The following is a 20,429-nucleotide window of genomic DNA, read 5'->3' on the forward strand; positions in this document are numbered from 1 at the left end:
TTACAACCAAACTCAGAACAACCATCATTCAGAACCTCCTGAAATGGAGCTGAATGGAGGTCCTACAACTACAGAATTAAAGAAGCCACATGGAGACTGGTAGGAGGGCTGGTGACAAGGATGGGCTGGTCTCATAACCACATATGGTGGATAAAAATAGTGAGGGATATTTCGGCTATGGAGGCCCCCTGAAGAACGAGGAGTCTCAGCCCGAACCAGGTCTCCCAGCCCAGGGTTCTAGTGCCAGGAAGAGAAGTTTCCATAACTTCTGGCTATAAAAACCAGTGGGGATTGAGGCACAGGGAGACTGAGGTTGCGGTAGTCGCAGGCAGTTCCTCTTAAAGTGCCTGTACGGGGACTTACTTGGATTCACACACTCTGAGCTACAGTGCTAGGTGGAAGGGCAGAGACAGCAGCTTGAAAGGCACCAGAGACATAATGAGAGGAAGTGAATTGTTTGGAATCAGGATGAAAACTGGAGGGGCAGCTTTCTCTCTGACAGAGTGTTAGCAGAAGCTATTGTTCCTTTGATGAGCCTTTCCCCCACAGAACCAGCAGTTTCTATCAACCTGGCTCACAATGTTTGCCCCACCCTGATGATTCCCTGAGGCCCCACTGCATTCAACTCTTGGGCCCACGACAGGTGTTTCCAGTGGCTTTTCCATACAAATGGCCTGTCTTGGCTCATGCTTCAGATTTTCCTAAAAACCTCTCAAACAAGAGGCATCTGCCTCATTGAGCCCCATACCTCTTACTAAATGTTCCCAGGCTCTGCAATAGCAGCAGCCAGTCTTGGTTCCCAGCTTGGCCTCTCCTGGGCACCTCCAAGCCCAGCACAAGTAGCAACCATCTGCAGATCACTTTGTAGCTCATGCCAGGTGGCCCTGGGCAGAACACAGGCAGTGGCTGACCTTGGCCTGCACCTCTCAGGAGACCCCAGAGCCAGTGTACCCAGTGGACAGCTTCAGACCATATTGAAGCACCACCCAACTACCTCCAAAAACAACACACGTAAGGGGTAGGCTCAGTGGGCACCACAGCCCTGTGGGCTCCTGCACAGCTGATCCTCTGCAGTGGTTGGAGGTTGCTAGTCAGTCGTCACAGCCAGTTCCTGTAGCTTATTGGCCTGGGTAAATCCCTCCCATTGATGTACGAACAGCAATCAAGGCTCAACTACAACAGGAGAGTGTACAGCCCCTTGCAGGGGGTGGGTGGGGGGGGGGCACCTCTACAGGACAGCTACTACATTAGGTCATGCTACCAAGTCTGGTAGATTTAGCACTTCTACCTAATATATAGAAACAAACACAAGGAGGTTGCCAAAATGAGGAGACAAAAAACATGGCCTAAATGAAGGAACAGAACAAAATTCCAGAAAAAAGAACTAAACAAAATGGAGACAAGCAATATACTAGATTCAGAGTTTAAAACACTGGGTATAAGGATGCTCAATGAACTTAGTGAGAACCTCAACAGCATAAAAAAGAACCAGTCGGAAGTGAAGGCTATACTAACTGAAATAAAGAATAATTTACAGGGAATCAACAGTAGCATAGATGAAGCTGAGAATCAAATCAATGATTTGGAATATAAGGAAGGGAGAAACACCCAATCAGCATAGCAAAATAAAAAAAAAAATCAAAATATGAGGATAGTGAAGAAGTCTCTGGGACAACTTCAAGTGCACCAACATTCTCAGCATGGAAGTATCAGAAGGAGAGGAGAGAGAGCAAAAAATTGAAAACCTATTTGAAAAAATAATGACAGAGCCCCACTGGTGTGGCTCAGTGGTTGAGCACTGACCTATGAACCAGGAGGTCATGGTTCAATTCCCAGTGGGGCACATGCCTGGGTTGCAGCTTGATCCCCATTAGGGGGCATGCAGGAGGCAGCTGATCAATGATTCTCATCATTGATGTTTCTATCTCTCTCTCTCTCTCCCCTTTCCTCTCTAAAATCAATAAAAATATATTTTAAAAAAAGAAAGAAAAAAAAATGACAGAAAACTTCCTTAACTTGATGAAGGAAATAGACATGCAAGTTTAGGAAGCACACAGAGTCCCAAACAAAAAGAACCCAAAGAGGCTCACCCAAGACACATCAAAATTAAAATTTTAAGAGGATCTTAAAAGCAGCAAGAGAAAAGCAGTTAGACAAGGGAGCTCCCGTAAGACTGTCAGCTGATTTCTCTATAGAAACTTTGTAGGCCAGAAAGTAGTGGCAAGAAATATTCAAAGTGATGAAAAGAAAGGACTTACAACCAAGATTACTACCAGCAAAGCTATCATTTAGAATTGAAGGACAGATAAAGAGCTTCTCTGACAAGCAAAAGCTAAAGGAGTTCATCATCACCAAACCCGTATAACATGAAATGTTAAAGGGTCCTCTGTAAGAAGAAGGGGCAAAAATAAAAATTATGAACAATAAAATGACAATAATTCATCTATTAGCAATGGACTCTAAAAAAAAAACCACCATAAAATAAATGAGAACAGAAGACTTATAGACAGAAAACATTTTGACAGTGCCAGATGAGACAGGGGTTGGGAGGATGGTCGACAAAGGAGAAGAGATTAAGAAGTACAAATTGGTAGTTACAGAATAGTCACCAGGATGTAAAGCACAGCATAGGGAATATAGTCAATAATCTATATATATAATAGAGGAATATGCAAATTGTCCATTACAGTGTCACGTCACGACCGGATCAGCAGCCTGTGTCTCCACCCTCTGCTCAGGCAGCTGCAAGGCCCAGGGTAGGATAGGATACGATAGGAGGGGATAAGAGAGGAGAGGGAGAGAAAGGCAGGCCTGCATGCAGACAGGCTGAGAGGAGAAACAGAAATACAGAAAGGGAACAAGAAAAAGATGCAGGAATGGAAAAGGGAAGGAAAAACGGGGCTGCACGCAGGAGGGGGTGGCGACTGCGGTGGGGGGGGGGCACGGACGGAGCAGGTGCGCTTTGGGGAGGGGGAGGTGCAGGCGGAATGGAGCGGGGAGCCCCACCCAGATGCGGGAGGAGGGCGGTGGCAGCTGTTGGCGGGGAGGCACCCATGGGTCCAGGATAGAGTGGAGGGCGGTCCGAGGCCTTCATGGCAGCAGCGGGCCTCAGCCACCCTCGCTGGGCCGGGCATCCCAGGTAGGAAATGGGAGCAGGACAGCGGTGGGGAGGCTGCGGAAGGGGGGATGGAGAACACCTGGCCAAGGCTGAGCCCTGGTCTGGGGGTTAACGCCCCCTCCCCCAATGGAAGCGTTAAGAAGGGAAGGAGGGAGGGAAGAATTTTATAAAGGAGTCAGTAGAGAGCAGAGTTAAAGAAGGAAAGAGGATGTATGAGTGAACTGTAAGAGCTATAATGAAAATCAAGTATAGTTGTGTACTGGGGACAGATTTTAAAAGTAGGAGTCAGCAAAGAAAAAAGATAAATGATAGTGAAAAATTAGGCATAGATAGATATTAAAACAGTAGAAGTAAGTAGAGAAGAATGTATGGGAAAGGTAGGATGACAGAGAAAGAGGGTGGGAAGAAAAGTTTTAAAGGGGAGCTGGTAGAGCTTAAAAGAAGAATGGAAAGAAGGAAGAAATGGGGGAGGGAGCAAAGCAGGTCCGAGGGAAGAAGTGAAGAAAAAATTAAGGTGAGAAGGAAGGAAAAGGGGAGGGTGGGAAGGGGTAAAGATAAAGGAAAGAAGGAATGTGGGGAGGGAGGGATGGAGGGTAGGAGAAAGATGGGAAGAAGGATGATGGAACAGTAGTAGGAAATAAGGAGGAAAGAAAAGTTTATAAATGATGAGTCAGTAGGAAAAAGTGTTACATAAAGGCGAAAAATTGTGTGAGAGAGAGAAGCTAATAAGAAAGTAAAATACAATTGTGCGTGAAGGGGATAAGATTAAAAGAAAAAATTAATAGGGGCAACCAGGCTGGCAGGGGAGGGCAGTTAGGGGTGACCAGGCTGGCAGGGGAGGGCAGTTAGGGGATCAGGCCAGCAGGGCAGGGCAGTTAGGGGGAATCAGGCCGGCAGGGGAGGACAGTTAGGGGGATCAGGCAGTCAGGCAGAGTGGATAGGAGCCAGAGGTCCTGGACATGCCCTGAGGGCTCCCAGATTGGAGAGGGTGCAGGTTGGGCGGAGGGACCCCCCCACCCCAGCACGAATTTTGTGTACCAGGCCTCTAGTATTCTAATAACAATGTATGGTGTCAGATGGGTGCCAGATTTACTGGGATGACCACTTATTAAGTTATGTAATGTCTAATCTGGTGTGCACCTGAAACTAATGTAATAATGTATTTCAACTGTAATTGAAAATAAAAAATGATAAAATGTTAAAAATAAGTAAGTAAATAAATAAATAAATGTTAACAAAAAGAATAAATGCCTACCTAAATATTAGACTATATCTTAGTAAGTATAAAATTCTTGGGTGAGATAAAACATAAACATGTGAAAGCAATTATTAATATACTGTGTTTGATATAAAATGCAAGGTTGCACCATTAAGAATCTAACATTGTGATTGGCCTTTACTTGAGTCAACTTACTTTAAGTTACAAAGTTAATGACAAGTATAACTTGTGCAGTGGCTATAAATTTTCTAAAATCTTTTCATCAACTTATTAATTCACGTGATCAATTTAACTGGTTAACAAGGAAAGAAGGAAATCAGAAAAGATCCCAGAGAAAGAAGAAAGAGTTGGTAGAGCAGGAATTCTGAAATGTCTTTAATTGATTAGTTGTAGTTGAGCAATGTCAGCATGAGCACATTAAAAATTCCAGGATGAAAGGGGGGGAGGGGTGCAGAAAGAGATTAACCAAAGAACTTACATGCAAATATGTGTAACCCATGGACATAGACAATAGTGCGATGAAGGCCTGGGAAGGGAGTAGGAGCTGGAGGGAGGCAATGGAGGAAAGTTTCTGTAATACTTTCAACAATAAATTTAAAAAGTAACAGTAACAAAAAAAAAAAAGAATGTATAAAGAAAAAAAAATTTCCAGAATGAAAATGTTTGACATTGCTAGAAATTTGACTGGTCTATTTTTGAGCAAATATTTTATTTGTTTAGTTTCTAAAATTAGTTCTACTTGGCCTTTGGGACTCCATATTGGTATTTTCCTATTTTATTTACAAGAAAAAATTGAGAACATTGATTTCACTACATAATTCATTGGTTACATTTTATGTCTCCTTTCTTTTCACTTGATTATTCAATTCTGCTGGAATATTCCCTGCTCCTTTGACTTCCAGGAAAAGCAACAGTATGCTTACAATGCATCCGTGCTGGGCTGTGAAACATGATTTTAAATCCTACACTTCATGTCATTCATTTATTTTATTTTATTATTTATTTATTTAAATATTTTTATTGACTTCAGGGAGGGAGAGGGAGAGAGATAGAAACATCAATGATGAGAGAGAATCACCAATCAGTTGCCTCCTGCACACCCCCTACTGGGGATCGAGCTTGCAACCCCAGCATGTGCCCTTGACCAGTCGAACCCTGGACCCTTCAGTCCGCAGGCGAGCGCTCTATCCACTGAGTCAAACTGGCTAGGGTAGGGCATCATAATGTCATTGTTGTGGAGAGTGGGAATTTTTGAGCATGTTTCCTCCTAGTGAGAAGGCTAACCCCTATTTTGTAAAACTACTGTTTGGAATTCTTTTTTTTTTTTTTTTTTTAAGACGGACTCTTATTCTAACTTTGCTTTCTAGCCTGCTTTAGCCTGCTTGAGTAATGAGGAAGATAAATTTAGCTGTCTGACCTTGTAGGCCAGAGACTAGATATGCCCATAATCTCAACGCCATGCCAGGTATATTTTTTAATTGGATAGAACTCCTTTGTTTTAAATTGTTTTAGACTGTTTGCTCTGCAAAAACAGGATGTAGTGAATGGGTTTAAATACGGTCAGACACAAAGGGTCGGGGCTGCTCTCTGATCTCCCTGAGTGGAGAGGGGACAGTCGCCGGCCAGCAATAAAGGCTCCCTAAATTTTAATTTGGTCTGGACTCCAGTGGTCTTTACTTGTGTTCACTCCACAACAGTCATTTAAATAACAGCTATCAGAAACCACTGTTACAGTCCTCTTATTTTCATTTCAAAGTTGTATTTTGTGATTGGCATTAAATTATGTGGTGGGTGGGTGTGTGGGTTATCAACGGGTAAGGTGCTTGTAAACTTTCCTGGAAGCTTGCTGTTTGGAGTCTACTTACCACTCTGGCTCCGCATGAAGGCAAGACACACATCATTCAGTACCACTCTGCTAAAATCATCCATTCTAGTTTGAAATGTTTTCAATTTACACATGCAAAAATGCAGGTTGCCCTTAATCTATGCCATAATCTGTACTATTCCCCGCCCCGTTAAAAAACAAAAAAGACTAAAACAACACGGAATCCCAAATTCACACTTAGAACATAAGGACTGACCTCATCATAGCAACCCAGTTACCCGGTCGCATCCCCACCCTCACTTCCTCCAGCCCCACCGCCAGGCCCGCCAGCCGGAGTTCCTCGCCCCGCCCCGTTCCTCACAGCTAATGGGGTGCGCCGCACCACCGGTAGGAAACTGCTAGGAGCCGCCTCTCCATCACCCGAGGCTGAAGCCGGGCGTCCACCCACCACTCCGCCTTTTTTCTTTCCTTTTTTTTCTTTTTCTCTCTTTCGTGGCGCGCGCATGCGCACTCTCCCTGGGCCCTGGACTGACGCTTAGGGGTCGGTTTCCCTCTCCTTTCTTTCCCGGGTCGCGCGACCCTTCAAAGCCCTTCCCACCCTGCTGTTTTTGAGGCTCCCGCTCCCAGTCGCTAAGAGAAGGTGCTGCTCCGGCCTTGGGTGCGCCAGTACCCGGATGTGGAGTCGCTGACGCCCGGAGGGGACTCCGTGGCTGGGCGGAGCGCGGCGGCGTGCGTGGGGCTGAGAGCGGGGGCCCCTGGGCAGGGGCGCTCGCCGGACGCCGGGTGGTACCACCTCTGCCCACGGGGAGGAGGCGGCCCCGTCCTCGGGCGCCCACCCGAAGCGAGGGGCCGGGGGAGAGAAAAGGCCGGCAGTGAAGCTTGCCCCCCGCCGTCCTCGACGACCCCCCGGGCTAGCTTCACTCGGCTCCCTGCGCTCCCCGCGTTCCCGGCCGGGGGAGAGCGTGGTTTCCTGGCGGCCGTCGCTGTCGCCCGGTCGGGAGCCGGGAGGAAGCGGAGGAGTCCCCGCCCACGGCGCCCTCCCCCCCTCCCCTCCCGTCCACCCGCCCGCCGCCGCCGCCGCCGCCTCCTCCGCCTCCGAGTCGCTGCGGTCCGGCGTCCAGTCTGAGCGGGGGCGCGGCGGCGGCGGCGGTGGCAACGGCGACGGCTGGGGAGTGGCGGTGGGCTCGGCGGGGATCGCGCCGCCGCCCCCGAGAGTTACCCCCACGTTCCCCGCGGCTCGCTGCCGCCCCCGCCGGCGCCGAGAGGCCGGCCTGGGCCCGACTCGCTCACGGGGCCCCCGGCGGCGGCAGCAGCGGCGGCTGCAGCGGAGCCCACCGCTGGGGCCCCGATGAGTAACTCCCGGAATAACCGGGTGATGGTGGAAGGGGTCGGGGCGCGGGTAGTCCGCGGCCCGGACTGGAAGTGGGGGAAGCAGGACGGCGGCGAGGGCCATGTGGGCACGGTCCGGAGCTTCGAGAGCCCCGAGGAGGTGGTGGTGGTGTGGGACAACGGCACCGCCGCCAACTACCGCTGCTCGGGGGCCTACGACCTGCGCATCCTGGACAGCGCGCCCACGGGTAAGCCTCCGCCTGGCGCCAGGCCGCGCGTGGGGAAGGGGCGAGGCGGGGTGGGCGTCCGGCGGCCGCCTGGGAGAAGGCCTGGGTGGAACGCCTCTCCCGCGGCGCCCGGCTGGAGTGAGCGGAAAGCGGAGAGGCAAAGGGAATTTTAGGTTCAGTATCTAATAAACAAAAACTTGCAGAAAAGACTCCCGCTCCCCCCCCCCCCCCCATCACTAGGGGAAAAGGTGAGCAACACCATTACCGGGATGCTTTCCAGCCTGGAAGACACAAAGCCCGGGGAAGACAACAGACAGTTCCCCTCCTCCCCCTTGTCTGGGGTAGGGGTCTGGAGAGGCTTGTCTAATAAGCCTTTGAAATTAATCAGAAATTAATCAGACACCAAGTGGTAACTGTCAGAAGGGAGGCTTGCCTTGCCATATGGTGCTTAGTTCACCGGTTACAATGGCCAAGGGCCCTTGGTACCCACCTCCCACCCTCCCCCTTGGAGTTCGGTAGCTGAATGCTGCTTGGGACCCCGTGGAATGGTTTTTCATCTAAATTGTTTCATTTTATATCGTTATACCAATACAGGGAAAATAGTCTAAGCATTTCTTTTTGTTAAATACTTTTCCCAAGTGGAAAATAAGCATAGAAAACACCCGATACATGTTTTTGTTAACATCTCATTTTGTATGTAAGGTTCTGTCAAAGACCCAATAACACAGCAATGAGTCAGTGTCCTTCTTGATTCACAAAATTTCAGGGATCTGTTTGTTATTGACTCTAGAATTTTTATATAATATAAATTAAAGGTCTAATTTATTTTAATCAAATTCATTTTTCATGTACATTTATCCTTAGTAGTATTCAGTAGAAAATAGTTCAAATTTAAAATTTGATACTTTTTAGAATGCATAAATAAGCTACTTCTGACAAAGTCTAACATTCTTAAGTGGGTACCTAGTTATTGTTAGCAGCAATAAAAAGGGATATGAATACAAGCCAACTCAATTTTTGAGATTATTCATAAAATTGTGTTTCCTACTTGGCTTTTTAAACATTGAAAAAGTTGTACGTGCAGTACCAAGAGGAAAGTTTCAACAGTACAAAAAGGGGCAGCCATTGTTTGCAGTTTCTTGTGTATTCTTACACAATACTCTGTTCATTGCAAGCATATATACTAATATGCTATAAATATATTACCCTTTAAGCAAAAACAGTAATAAACTTTATTCTCTTCTGCACTTTTGTTTCTTAATAATATGGATTGGCGATTGTGCCATGTTGGCACCTTATTCTTTCATACCTGCATAGTATTCCAGTGACTGGATGCAGTATTTTATTTAACCAGTGCTTTTTTGATGGGCATTGATATTGTTTCATGTCTTCTTATTTACAGAGATGGAATGAATAAATCCTTGTACGTGTATCCTTGTGCATTTGTGCTGAGTATATCTGAAGTGGAATTGCATCGAAGGATACACATATTTAACATTTTGATAGATAGCGACTAATTGCCCTCTGAAGACATTTACCAATTTAAACTCTTAGCAACACTGTATGAGGCCTATACCTGTTTTTGTACATTCTTAAAATGTTTTCATGCTACCTCAACTAAAGTTTGACCATAACTCAATAATTTGGAGGCATCATGGGATAAGTTATTGTAGGTTTAGAGGGAAATTTAATTGTCTTTCCAGGGTAAAGTGTAACAAATCTTGTACTACAGCGATTTGTTAAATGGATATTAATGTGTAGTATGGAGTATATCTGTCCTATAAATAATTTCATTATCTTAAATAAAGCAGGTATTTTTCAGAGGTTAACTGTTATAAAATCTTAGTTTAATTTATAAGACTATTCCATGCATTATTTAATTTGCTGTGTGTAGCAATTCATCTTGTTCAACTGATTCTTTAGCAAACAGTTTTTAAAAAAATTTTATTCAGCTTTTATTTTTATTTTTTAGAGAGAGAGGAAGGGAGAGGGGTAGAGAGAAACATGGACTGGCTGCTTCCTGCACGCCCCCTACCCCGGCATGTGCCCTGACTGGGAATGGAACTGGGGACCTCTTGGTTCATGTGTTGATGCTAAACCACTGAGCAACACAGGCCAGGCTCTTTTTTTTTTTTTTTTTTAATCCTCACCGGAGGATGTTTTCCCACTCATTTTTAGAGAGAATGGAAGGGAGGGGGAGAGACATAGAGACAAATATTTGTGTGAGAGAGACACCATCGATTGGTTGCCTCCCACATGCGGCCTGACCAAGGGTAGGGATCCAGCCTGCAACTGAGGTATCAGAATAGAACCTGGGACCCTGCAGTCCTCGGGCGGATGCTCTATCCATTGAGACAAAGTGGCTAGGGCAGGCCAGGCTCTTCAGCGAACATTTTAAAAGCACTCCTAGAAGGGCCGCTAGTCTTCTTATGAAATGCAGGAACAAATCACAAACTCTTGGCTCTGGTTTTGCCCCAGGAATATAACACCACTATCTAAGTTTTCCTTTTTCTCTTCTTCAAAATATTTAAAAATAGATGTTTATTAGCATTATATTACATTTTGAAGACTTAATACATATTTATTATATACCATATGTGATATTTATTTACATAATAGTTAAAGAATTAAAATTTTCATTCTGAAATAATTTCAGCCTTACAAAAAATTACAAAACTATTAAAAAGAGTTCCTTTTGGCTTTTCAGCCATAGTCCTAAAATATTAATGTCTTATAAAGTACAATTATTGAAACCAGAAAAATAATATTGCTACAACACTACTAACTAATCTACAGACCTTATTGAGATTTTGCCAGTTGTCCCACTAATGTTCTTTTTCTGCTCCAGGATCCAATCCAGGATCACACATTGCATTTAGTTGTCATTCAGTCAGTCTCTTCCAATCTGGTCCAATTAGTCTTTCTTTGTCTTTCATGACTTTGACACTCACTAATAATTTCGTAGAATATCCTTTATGTTGGGTTTGTCTAATGTTTTCTCATGATTCAATTCAGATATGTGTTTTAGGTATACGTACTGTAGATGTGATGTTTTGCCCTAAGAATTGCATTATTTCAGGAGGTACAGGCTACCCATATGTCTCATTAATGAGTGTGTTAACTTGGCTAACTCAGCAGCATTTTTACCTACCATTGCAATGCCAACATGAAAAAGACAAATATAACCTTGGTATAGTTATGAAAATACTTTGACCTCATGAAGCCCCTGAAAGGGTCCTAGGGACTACCTTAGGGGTTCAAGAATCACATTTTGAAAATTACTGCCCTAGACAGAATCTCTCATTGAGAATTAAGAGGCTTGTATAAGAATGTTCACAGCAATATTGCATGTAGAAGCAAAAAATTAGGACCCTAGCTGGTTTGGCTCAGTGGATAAAACCTGCGGACTGAAGGGTCCCAGGTTTGATTCTGGTCTAGGGCACCTGGCCTGGGTTGTGGGCTTGATTCCCAGTAGTGGGTGTGCAGGAGGCAGCCGATCAGTGATTCTCATCATTGATGTTTCTATCTCTCTCCCTCTCCCTTCCTCTCTGAAATAAATAAAAAAATAAATAGTTTTAAAAAGCCAAAAATTGGAAAAAACTTAAAGGTACATCAACAGAAGAATGGGTAAACAAACTGAATTTATACAGTGAAGTTCTGTATAGAAGAGAAAATGAATATTAAGCAAATAAAGGAAGAAAGTAAAGTTTTTTGGAAAAGAAAACCTATGATGTGTTAAAGTGCAAAACAGTACTATTTATTCTTTGGAGCAGGGTTGCTTAGCTTAGCACTATTGCTGTTTTGGACTAATTAGATAATTCTTCGTTGTAGGGGGCTGTTCTGTGCATTGTAGACCAGCTTCCCTGGCCTCTACCCATAGATACAGTCATGATAACCCCAAATATTTCCAGATATTACCAAATACCCCATAGGGAGCAAAATTACCCGTGATCCTCATTGGTTTAGGAATATGTATGTGTGTGGTAAAAGTCTCCAAGAAAAGTAATGTACTGAATTCCAGGGAGTGGATATCTTTATGTTGGAGGATGTGGAGTGCAGTTCATGGTAGTACTCCAGGGGCTATAACTATTTTGGTATTGTTTTATGTCTTAAACTAGGTGGTGGGTGCATAGGTGTTTGTTAAATTTTTATGCCTTTTGGAAAAGCAACAAAGTAAGTTGCTCACTTTAAATGAAAAAAAAAATTTTTATGCCTTTTTTGTGTGTTCGATATATTTTATAGTTAATTTTAAAAAGTCCTACGATATTTACCCTAAGGACAATTGAGATTATCTTTGATGTTCATTCTTTGTTCCTTATTTATACCCACACTATATGAACAAAAAATTTATTACAGTATAGTTGGGAATTAAGAAATGGGTAACCTTTAAAATTCTGTAAAACTTTTCTGAGAGTTAAGGATTCTGGAGTGGTTGGGTCATTGTGAATCTTTCTTGTATTCCCTTATTACATATTGGATATTTTGTGTTTGGGTTGTATGTGGAGTCAGTAATATTTTGGCATATAAGTTTTTTTTTCCTCAGGTGACACATGATATATTTGAATTTATGGTCTAGGAGAGTCAAACCATGAGAAGAGGAATTTAGTATATATTTGAATTATATAACTTCTATCTTATGTCCAGATATGTTTGGCTAATTTGTAGTGAGCAAGAAGATAGCACAAATATATGTATATATTATTGTTGAATTAGTTTAGAGTTAATTGTGGGAAATTGATGCACAGTTGATAGTTTATCATTTAGGTACTGATTTTATAGGATTTAGGAAGAAAATGTGTTTTTACTTAATACTTGTTTTGTGGTCACTTGACTACAGTATTATTTCCAGAGAAAGAGTAGAGAAAATGAATTTGGGTTTCCTATTAAGGTTCTCTCTACCCATAGATACAGTCATGATAACCCCAAATGGGTATGGATAACAAAAAGTTAGGGGTATAGATGATTATGTTTATTCAAAAATAGCTTCTGGTTTTGTTGTTTTGGGAGCAATTCTTTGTACTTTTCTTCCATTCCCAGCAAAGAGTGCTTCTAACAAACTCCTCAGATGTTAGTACTCAACTGAAGATCTAAAAGTGCTTACCCTGGATAATAAATGAAATGAGTTAATATCTCCAGCTTTTCCTTTCGGAAACCCCCTATTTTTTTTTTTTTTTTTTTTTTTTTTTAGTGTACTTTTATTGATTTCAGAGAGGAAGGGAGAGGGAGAGATAGAAACATCATTGATGAGAGAGAATCATTGATTGGCTGCCTCCTGCATACTGGGGATTGAGCCTGCAACCCGGGCATGTGCCCTGACCAGGAATCAGTTGTGACCTCCAGGTTCATAGGTCGATGCTCAACCACTGAGCCACACCAGCCGGGCCCAAGCCCCCTATTTCTGGTGTTTCCACAACTACAGAAGGAGAAGGGAGTATTATTAGGTAGCAGAGCCTTCGGAAAACACGGGAAGAGGATGCCACACCTGTTAAGGATGAAACATTGTGAGATGTTTCTTACTAATGGCATCTGTAAAGAAAACTTGATTTTCCTATAGATTCTGTCTTATTTTAAAGACTTACGTAAAATATCTTTCCTTATTTATCTCCGTCTAATAAAAACAATGTTTTCAAGGATGAAAGTCCACATAGTTTTTTTTTTTTAAATATATCTTATTGATTTTTTACAGAGAGGAAGGGAGAGGGATAGAGAGTTAGAAACATCGATGAGAGAGAAACATCGATCAGCTGCCTACTGCACAACTCCCACTGGGGATGTGCCTACAACCAAGGTACATGCCCTTGACCGGAATCGAACCCGGGACCTTTCAGTCCGCAGGCCGACCTCTATCCACTGAGCCAAACTGGTTTTGGCAAAAGTCCACATAGTTTTAATACTCCTGTAGATTGCAGCTTGGTTGAACCTGAGGACCTCAAGAAATCAACTAGCAACTCTTCTCAAACTTTAGTAAGCCCACAGATTGCTTGGGGACCATTAAAAATGCAGATTCTGATTCTGTATGAATGGGATTCAGCCAGAGTAGTTAAGCTCACAGGTGATACACAGATGTTGCTAGTTCATGGATACACTTTGAATAACACCTTTTGGTGTATGGGACAATAGCTTCAAACCAACTAAGCCACTCAGCCAGAGCATAAATGTAATACTATCTTAATATGTATTTCTGGTTCTGTACTTTACTGCCTTATCCCTCTGGTTGGATTAGATGTTTATTTTTGGATGTGTTTCCAGGTAGCCACCTACTTGGGTCTCTCCTCCACCTTCTTTAATTGTTAGGCAGTGTGATTCCAATGCACTCTGTGCTTCTATCTATTGCCACAGGTATGCTGTGTTGTCATTTTGCACTAAGGAAGGAAAGTGTGTTTGTGTGTTCCTTGTATCTCCATTTTGTAGCAAAACCATGGCTCTGAATGAATTTTCTGAGAATTTTTTCAAAGAATTTTTCACTCATTTGATCTGAGGTTAGATTGATATTATCTTAAAACAGATACAAAAAGAAATTAAAAAACTTGTCTAGTCACAAAGCTGGTAAACTGTAAATGTTAGGATGAATAGTCAGTTCATTGCTTTTTCCTGTCATTCTCTCTTCCATTTATAGTATAGTAGTTCAGAAATGATCACCATTTGTACTACTTTATTTGAGGAAAAATTGATTAGAAACTTTAAATAATTTATGCTAATCTAGTATGGTTAGTTGATTAATGTAACACTGTTGTTGGACATCAGTAGTTTTTCTCTGTGTGTGTATACAATATATAACAGGTAGTTTATTATACATAATTACATTAGCCTCCTGTTAAAAACAATAGCATTATTACCGTGCGAGAGAGGTTTTGCTATCAAAGCAAGTAATTGAGCTGCATACAAAGCTGTCAGATTGTCTAGTTGGTCAGTCTTTACTATTATGGTATTGTATTTTTACTTTACTGGGGCTCTTAATATTTTACATTTTTATTGTTCCAAATAGCAGCTCAAAGTCCCAATCACCCTACACTTTTTAAAAAATATATATTTTTTATTGATTTCAGAGAGGAAGGGTGAGGGAGAGATAGATAGAAACATCAACAATGAGAGAGAATCATTGATTGGCTGCCTCTTGCACGCCCCCTATGAGGATCAAGTCCACAACCCAGGCATGTGCTCTTGACCGGAATTGAACATGGGACCCTTCTGTCCACTGAGCCAAACCAGCTAGGGCATCCTACACTTTTGAAGCCAAGCTGTGCTCTTGGCAGAAGCTATGACATTGTTATATCTACTAAATTATCACATCCTACCCAATATTCAAATTACTGAAATCTAACTTTTTTTTGTTAAGCTTCTTTTTGTTTTATGAGAAAAATGAGCCTATTCATACTTATGTTTGTATGTGTGATGAAGGGCAACATAGATAATTATATTATCTGGTGTGGCAGGAAATTTCCTTTATGTGGCTTTTTCCTTTATGAAATAAATGGATTAGATCAATTTATATATAAATTTTCCTCTAGCTCTGCATTGTGAGGTTGGTCTGAGACTTTGGCACACAATATTTCTGCTGAACAACTGAATCCCTGTTGGCTTTGCCAACCTTAGGGGACTTTAGAGGAGACTGGAAGGCTGCAGGGGAAAAAGGGATTTGCTCTTTTCTTGTTTTCCTTGCTCCTCCTGTTGGTGTCATCTCATCCAGCAGCTTAGCTTTTCGGTATCAGTATTTGATTCCAGTTTGCTTATTTTCAGAAATAGCCTTGATGTGTCCACTCCTCAGTGATCCCAGCACCAGCCAACTCCTCTTTAAAGCTCTGGATATCGCCCCATGGGACCCCTCCTTTAAGCCCCTTATGTTTATTTTTTAATTTTTATTTTTTATTGTTTAAAGTATTACATATATTAGTACATATATCTTCTTTTTCCCCCCATTGACCTTCCCCAGCCTCCCCCACCCCGTCGCATGCCCTCATCCCACCCCCCCAGTGTCTTGTGTCCATTGGTTGTGCTTATATGCATGCATACAAGTCCTTTGGTTGATCTATTTCCCTCCCATCCCCAACACCCCTTATGTTTTTTTTTAAAATATGTTTTTATTGATTTCAGAGAGGGAGCGATAGAAACATCAATGATGAGAGAGAATCATTGATCAGCTGCCTCCTGCATGCCCCACATTGGGGATTGAGCTGCAACCCCACAGCATGTGCCCTGACTGGGAATGGAACCATGACCTCCTGATTCATAGGTTGACACTCAACCACTGAGCCACACCAGCTGGGCTGGAACTTTTAATTTTGATTCTTAGGTATGTGTCTCAAGATAGTCAACAACCTGTTGTTTTGTATTATTAAGATACACTATACAAATCTGCTTAATTAGGCCCCAGAAAGCTGCAGCAGGTCTTAATGTGCCAGAGGTGAACATCAGTGTTAGGTCTTCATGCTCTCAAACTCCCACTCACCTGGAGTACACTTTGTGTTCCATGTGTGACATGTCATTTTTTTTTGTGGGGACCCACTGACTAATTAGTCAACTGACTAATTTACAGTTAGTAAAACCTAATTTCATTGTTAGATATTTTTTAGAAAAAAATAACTATAAAAATAAAAGTTTTAATGGAAGTTCACAACCCTTTATTCAGAATGCTTGGGATTGAGTTTATAAACTTTTGGATTTTAGAACCATAATATGGTATGTTTGCCATATATTATTTAACACAACTTTGAGGTCCACAGCAGCACCTTGCTAGCAAATACATTAATATTTCTACAGTGAAACATATGAATAATTATACTAAGGTGATGAAGACTACATACTATGCATAGCATCTTGTTTGTTAGTGGTGAACCGTAAGTAAGTTTGCTGCTAACATTCAAAGAAACTTAAGAGTTTTGGATTTTGAAATTACAGATAGGAGATTGTGGATTTATATTTTATCTTGCTTTCAAAGGACCATCTTCTGCATCTCCTGGAAACCATTGCTTTAAGTCAGCGATTTTCAACCTTTTTCATCTCATGGCACACAAAAACTAATTACTAAGATTCTGTGGCACACCAAAAAAAATACATTTTTTGCGGATCTGACAAATATAATTTTGGTTCATTTACACAAGAGGGCTATTTTTGTGTAGGATGTTTTCATTTTTTTTAATTTGACATTCTAAGGGAAGAGAGGTCAGTGCCCCTGACTAGTCAGATATTGCAATGTTTTAAAAATTCTTGTGGCACACCAGTTGAAAAAGCACTGATCTAAGTCCCCAAGCAGGAGCTTATGCATTTTAAGTGCCAGTAGAAAAATGGCTTTTTTAGAACATTCCTTCTCATTGTCTTAAAGCCATTTTTTTTGTTTTGTTTTAAAATAATTTCTTTAATGTGTTATGTATATCTCTAAGCCTGATATTCCAGTATGGACATAAAAGTCTACGTTCTTCTCTGTGCCATCTTATCCACACATAATTTATAATTTTATTAACTTTGATTCTATCAATTTCCCCCTCACCATACTGTGATCTTTATAACTGAATTATAGTTTCCTTGATATAGAACGATTAGGACTGGATGCTGTATCCCAGGTGTGGTCGCACTATGATTTGCAGAGATATAATAAAAAATTTTTTATACTTTGTACCCATATTTTTTTCACATGATGCCAATCAATCAGTGTTTATTGAAATGTCTCCCCTTTTCACAGCTGCTTGATATACATAAACAGTATTTTATTCTTAGTCCAGAAGTCTTCAGAAATATTATTTAGTCCCATTCTAGCAACTTACTCATGATCAAGCTCTGTTTCCACCATATAACCATTTTCCCTTAAATTGCTTTCTCTTACACTTTAAATTTGTTCTCACCATCTTTTATTCTGGCAGTGGACCCATTTCTTCTAAAAGATAAAGCTTGTTAATCTTCAAGTATTCTTTTGGAAACCAGTTTGTCAGGGTCATCTTCCAGATGAGCATTTTCTCCTTCTAAATTTTATCTGGAATCTGTAAATCATTCTTTTTTTTTAAAAAAATACATTTTTTATTGAGTTCAGAGAAGAAGGGAGAGGGAGTGGGAGATAGAAACATCAATGATGAGAGGGAATCATTGATTGGCTGCCTCCTGCATGTGCCCTGACCAGGAATCGAACCAGGACTAGAACTGGGACCTCCTGGTTCATAGGTCGACCCTCAACCACTGAGCTACACGGGCTGGGCTGTAAATCATTCTTTATCTACATAGGTAGAAATTTTGGTACAAGTTATCCAGTCACGTGCCATGACCAGAGAGATGTATGTTATCACAATTATTTTGTACTTAGTTTTTTCAAGTTGCTCATTTTGTCCTTTAGAATCTGACTTCTACAAACATCACATCCCAGTAAAAAGGTTCAATATTTGCCTGTTCAAGGCTACTTTTACAAGTAATTATCATTTGTTATAAAGAAAAATCTAAAAAGTTCTTGACTGTAGTTTAAGGTAACCATTATTAATGATATCTGCTGTTATTCACAAAGTTCTCAGACTCATGAATGAACACTAACCTTCGTTTTATGCAAAACATGATCGGAGTAAATTTAACTATAGCTGCTTCTCTCAATTTTGATTAAAATCTCATATCAGAGACTAAGTTTCATGAAATTATAACCATGTGTGACAGACCAGTTAGCATAATATCTGGCCTTGTGGCAGGAATCAATCCAATACCACTAAAATCTCATGTGCAAAACTAAGCACCGACAGTACATGAATTCAGGTCTGCTTCCCTTTATTGGTGAATTCCAGAAAAAAATTTTTAATTCTTACATACTATAAGAAATGTATTAGTATGGTAAAACTATTACTGCAAAACCCCATTTGAAAGGAGCTGCTGAACAATGCTGATTACTTGGTGTCCTGGAAAATGTCTTGCATAAGTGCTCCAAACAAAACATGCTTTACAATAATTTCTAAAACGTGAAATGCTGGATTCTGCAGACGGCTCAGTGCACTTACGGTGTTTCATTTAAATAAAGTAGAAAAAATATCTAGTGCGATCGACCTTTGGTTTTATTTCCTGGGAATAAAAAAAGTATAGGCAGAAATGGTTTTACATGATCCTCTTGAAGATATCCCTTGAAATAATTTATAAAATGGCTTACTTCATGATTCTTGGTTATCAGAACCCATCAATGTCACTGTCAGCCTTGATTAATTGATGGAAAATTTCAGAGCAGTAGTAGTAACTTATGAACGTTTTCCCAATCCCTGAGAATCATAATCGTCGCATAAATGTTTCATCTTTTCATTATACATCTCTGGAAAGTAGGTGTGTTTGCTCGTTGTTAATAGGACAAGGAATAGTGTCATAGAGGGTTAATCCATGTAAATTGGTTTCCACCCGCAAAGAAATTTTCTGAAAATCACGGATATAGGTCAGGAAAAAACCAAAGAAGGAACATGACATAGACCATTCTGCTGCGGTAGTAATCATGTGAAGCACATAGCCCTGATATAAGGCAAAGCAGGGTCAACATGTGGAGAGTGATGGCAGTAATGTAGGAAAAGATGAAAGCAGCAGCCGTCCAAATGACAAGGGCTGAGGGCAGGAAACTGAGGCCTTGCTGAAACCACCACATCTCAGACACGACTTACCACGTATCTGTTACTTGCTTGTTTGGTTTTATCTTCCTCACTAAACTTTAAGTTCTGTGAGAGCAGGTACCAACTGTTTTGTTCACCATTATATTTTCAGCTCCTGTTTTAGTATCAGTCTTCAAATCTGCCCAAACCTGCCCCTTTTGAAGATCCTATGTTCTCTGCTTTCTTTGACAATCCATGAATCAGAAGTGCAGCTACAATTTTCAAATTTCATAAATATTGAAATGCCACTGGTAATAAGATGAATTAAGTGGTGACTCGCTGGGTGAGCCCGCGGAGGATGACTGCAGGGTCCGGCGCCTGCGGGCAGGACGGAGACGGGGCGGGCCCCGCGGCGCGCACCCGAGCATCCAGGCGCGGCCCCGGGCGCGCTCCCGCCGCCGCCTGCGCCGACCCACTGTTCCTTTACGGCAATCGCGAAAGTCTTAAAGGCATTTCTTCCCTCGCATACTTCCGTATGTCCCCACACCGTTTAGCTTGCCTCTTTTTCCATTATGTCTGGGTTACAGCGATTGAACCATCTCTCAGGTGGAACTAGGAACACAACAATAATTTTTATCTTCTTTTGCCCCTAGATTATTTCTATGTAGAGTAAATCAGTTTTTGTAAAATAGTATGAGACCTAAGTATTGTTTCTGGGAGAAAAAACGGGTTCTGAGTTCCAAACAACGGACCGAGATAAGGTGGAGTGTAAATTAGTGGAGGAGATAATGAAACACAGCAGATACATTCATTTTTGGCTTTGGAATACGTTTTAAAGCACATTTACTTTAGTTAGAATTAGTTTATATTTTCTAAGTACACTCGTGAGTATTTGGTTTTCTCCAGGGGTGCGTTATCCTCTTGGCGATAATTTTGTTTCCAAAAAAGCAAGAAAGGGGTGGGAACTTTTTAATATTAAAAAAATAATTATTTGAATTTCGGGAGTTTGGCAGAGCTAGTGATAATAAACCATAAAAGCTTGGGGTGGTAATATTTTACATTATGGTGTCTTGCTCTCCCCTTTCCATAGTCTCTTTTCATGGAATTGTGGATAATGCAGTCACTTAGCAGGGAAAACAAGGCATTTGTTCATTCTAGATTTTATCAAATGGGTCTATTAACT

The 20,429-nt window shown here is 41.6% G+C and overlaps 2 protein-coding genes across 2 annotated transcripts in view; one reads left to right on the top strand and one right to left on the bottom strand.

The window, feature by feature from the left end:
• Positions 1 to 7,264: 7,264 nt before the first annotated feature.
• The window catches only part of MIB1 (MIB E3 ubiquitin protein ligase 1), a 123,705-nt gene continuing 110,540 nt past the window's right edge, over positions 7,265 to 20,429 (top strand). The window contains exon 1 of the mRNA XM_080684714.1: positions 7,265 to 7,739. Coding sequence (XP_080540840.1) covers positions 7,511 to 7,739 — 229 coding nt within the window. The 5' untranslated portion in view covers positions 7,265 to 7,510. The remainder of the gene's footprint in view (positions 7,740 to 20,429) is intronic.
• On the bottom strand, positions 18,972 to 19,302 carry LOC308255819 (DNA damage-regulated autophagy modulator protein 2-like; the record flags this gene model as incomplete). The annotated part of the gene is given in 3 exon segments (XM_080683750.1): positions 18,972 to 19,178; positions 19,181 to 19,203; positions 19,206 to 19,302. Coding segments are annotated over 3 exon segments (327 nt in total).

Source organism: Plecotus auritus (genome assembly GCF_963455305.1).
Source record: "Plecotus auritus genome assembly, chromosome: 8".
NCBI lineage: Eukaryota > Metazoa > Chordata > Mammalia > Chiroptera > Vespertilionidae > Plecotus > Plecotus auritus.